This window comes from Mus caroli, chromosome 5, assembly GCF_900094665.2.
Source record: "Mus caroli chromosome 5, CAROLI_EIJ_v1.1, whole genome shotgun sequence".
Classification (NCBI taxonomy): Eukaryota; Metazoa; Chordata; class Mammalia; order Rodentia; family Muridae; genus Mus; species Mus caroli.
Window position 1 is genome coordinate 79,230,327 of NC_034574.1, and position 1,694 is coordinate 79,232,020.

At 39.4% G+C, this 1,694-nt stretch overlaps 1 protein-coding gene across 1 annotated transcript in view; it reads left to right on the plus strand.

Moving 5' to 3' along the window:
• Window positions 1-1,694, plus strand: part of Stap1 (signal transducing adaptor family member 1) — a 34,196-nt gene that overhangs the window by 20,399 nt on the left and 12,103 nt on the right. The window contains exon 6 of the mRNA XM_021163709.1: window positions 948-1,076. Within this exon, the coding sequence (XP_021019368.1) occupies window positions 948-1,076 (129 nt within the window). The remainder of the gene's footprint in view (window positions 1-947; window positions 1,077-1,694) is intronic.

Here is a 1,694-nt window from a genome sequence, read left to right on the forward strand (position 1 = left end):
TCTTCCCTCTTCTTGATTTTCTTGTGCTTTGCAAATTGTATCTTGGGTGTTCTATGTTTCTGGGCTAATATCCACTTATCAGTGAGTGCATATCTAGTGACTTCTTTTGTGATTGGGTTACCTCACTAAGGATGATATCCTCCAGATACATCCATTTGTCCAAGAATTTCATAAATCCATTGTTTTTAATAGCTGTGTAGTACTAAAACAGGAAGTTTTACTTCTTTAATTTTATGTCTAAAAATACTATGGGTGCCATTTTAACACAAGTTATAAACGAAGCATGCCTTTAATCCCAGCACTCGGGAGGCATAGGCAGGAGCAGGTAGGTCTCTGATTTCAAAGCCGGTTTGGTCTGAAGAGTAAGTACTATCGACACAGCCATACAATTGGGGCTATATGGCTATACAAAGAAACTTAATCTCAAAATATCAAAAGAAGAAACAAAACCCTACAAACAACAAATTATGCCAAATAGAGTCAGTTCATACACAGTCTTACTGTCAGGTGTTTAAAACAGAGCCCTACTTGGCTGGCGTGGCTTCTAGCTTCAAGCCCAGCTCTGGCAAGACGAGGCAGGTAGATTAAGGCCAGTTTAAGGCCAGCATAGTCTATATGGTGAGTTTCAGATCCATCTCAAAACAAATAAAGAGATATACAAGAAAAACAGAGCCCCAAAGAGAGCCTTAGGATATTTTGGAGTCCTGCATGGAAACGACCAACAAATCAACCAAAGACCTGTTATGGATTGAAACTGGGGCTATGCTATTAGTTGTTCATAAGTTTTCAATGGTTATCATGATAAAGTAAATTGCTTTTCATGTTCTCTATGTTTAAAAGACAAATATTGTAGCTCTCAAGTTATTTTGGTAGCATTATTTTCAAGAAATTATCTTCGTCAGATATTTTTTAAACCTTTTTTTTTTCTTTCCATCTCATACTTGTAGATGTTTTTATGCAGTTTCCCGGAAAGAAGCAACTGCGATGCTGGAAAAGAACCCTTCTTGGGGAAATATGATCCTGAGGCCTGGGAGTGACAGCAAAAACTACTCCATCACTATCCGGCAGGAGATAGAGTATGTTCAATTTAGTCTGGCTATCGTATTGTTAAGAGCAGGCATGCAGGTCATTACTTGCTGTGCATTCTCTTAGGGCTGCAAATATTAGCACAAGAATGAGAAACACTGTAACATAAGCAAAGCTCTCTCCTTAGTGGTGTCAAAGAGAGCAGACCTGCGATGGCTATTGTTTTCATGTGCAGTCTGAAGTGTGAAGGCACTCAGTTAGTGGACGTTTAAGCAGAGACTCAAAAAGAGGGAATCAAACCACACCAGTGCTGCGGGGGTGGGGTGGGTGAGGCACATCCCAGGCAGCAAGTGTACATCCCCAGAAGCAAACACCTCTCTTGTTCAGGAAAGAGAAAGAGGTCACTGTGTCTGCATACTTTACCTACAAAAAGGCCCACCGAAGAGCATCTTCCTTTATTAAAGTTAATATTAATATTAATAATTAATTATTATTTATTGGTAAAATGGCTTTTCTTTGATAAAGTCAATAATACTTAAATGCAAGGCAGAAGAGCTAGCTCAGTCAGGGGGTGCTTACTTTGTAAATGTGAGAACCTAAGTTAAATCTGCAGAACTCATGAGAGAGAGAGAGAGAGAGAGAGAGAGAGAGAGAGAGAGAGAGAGAGA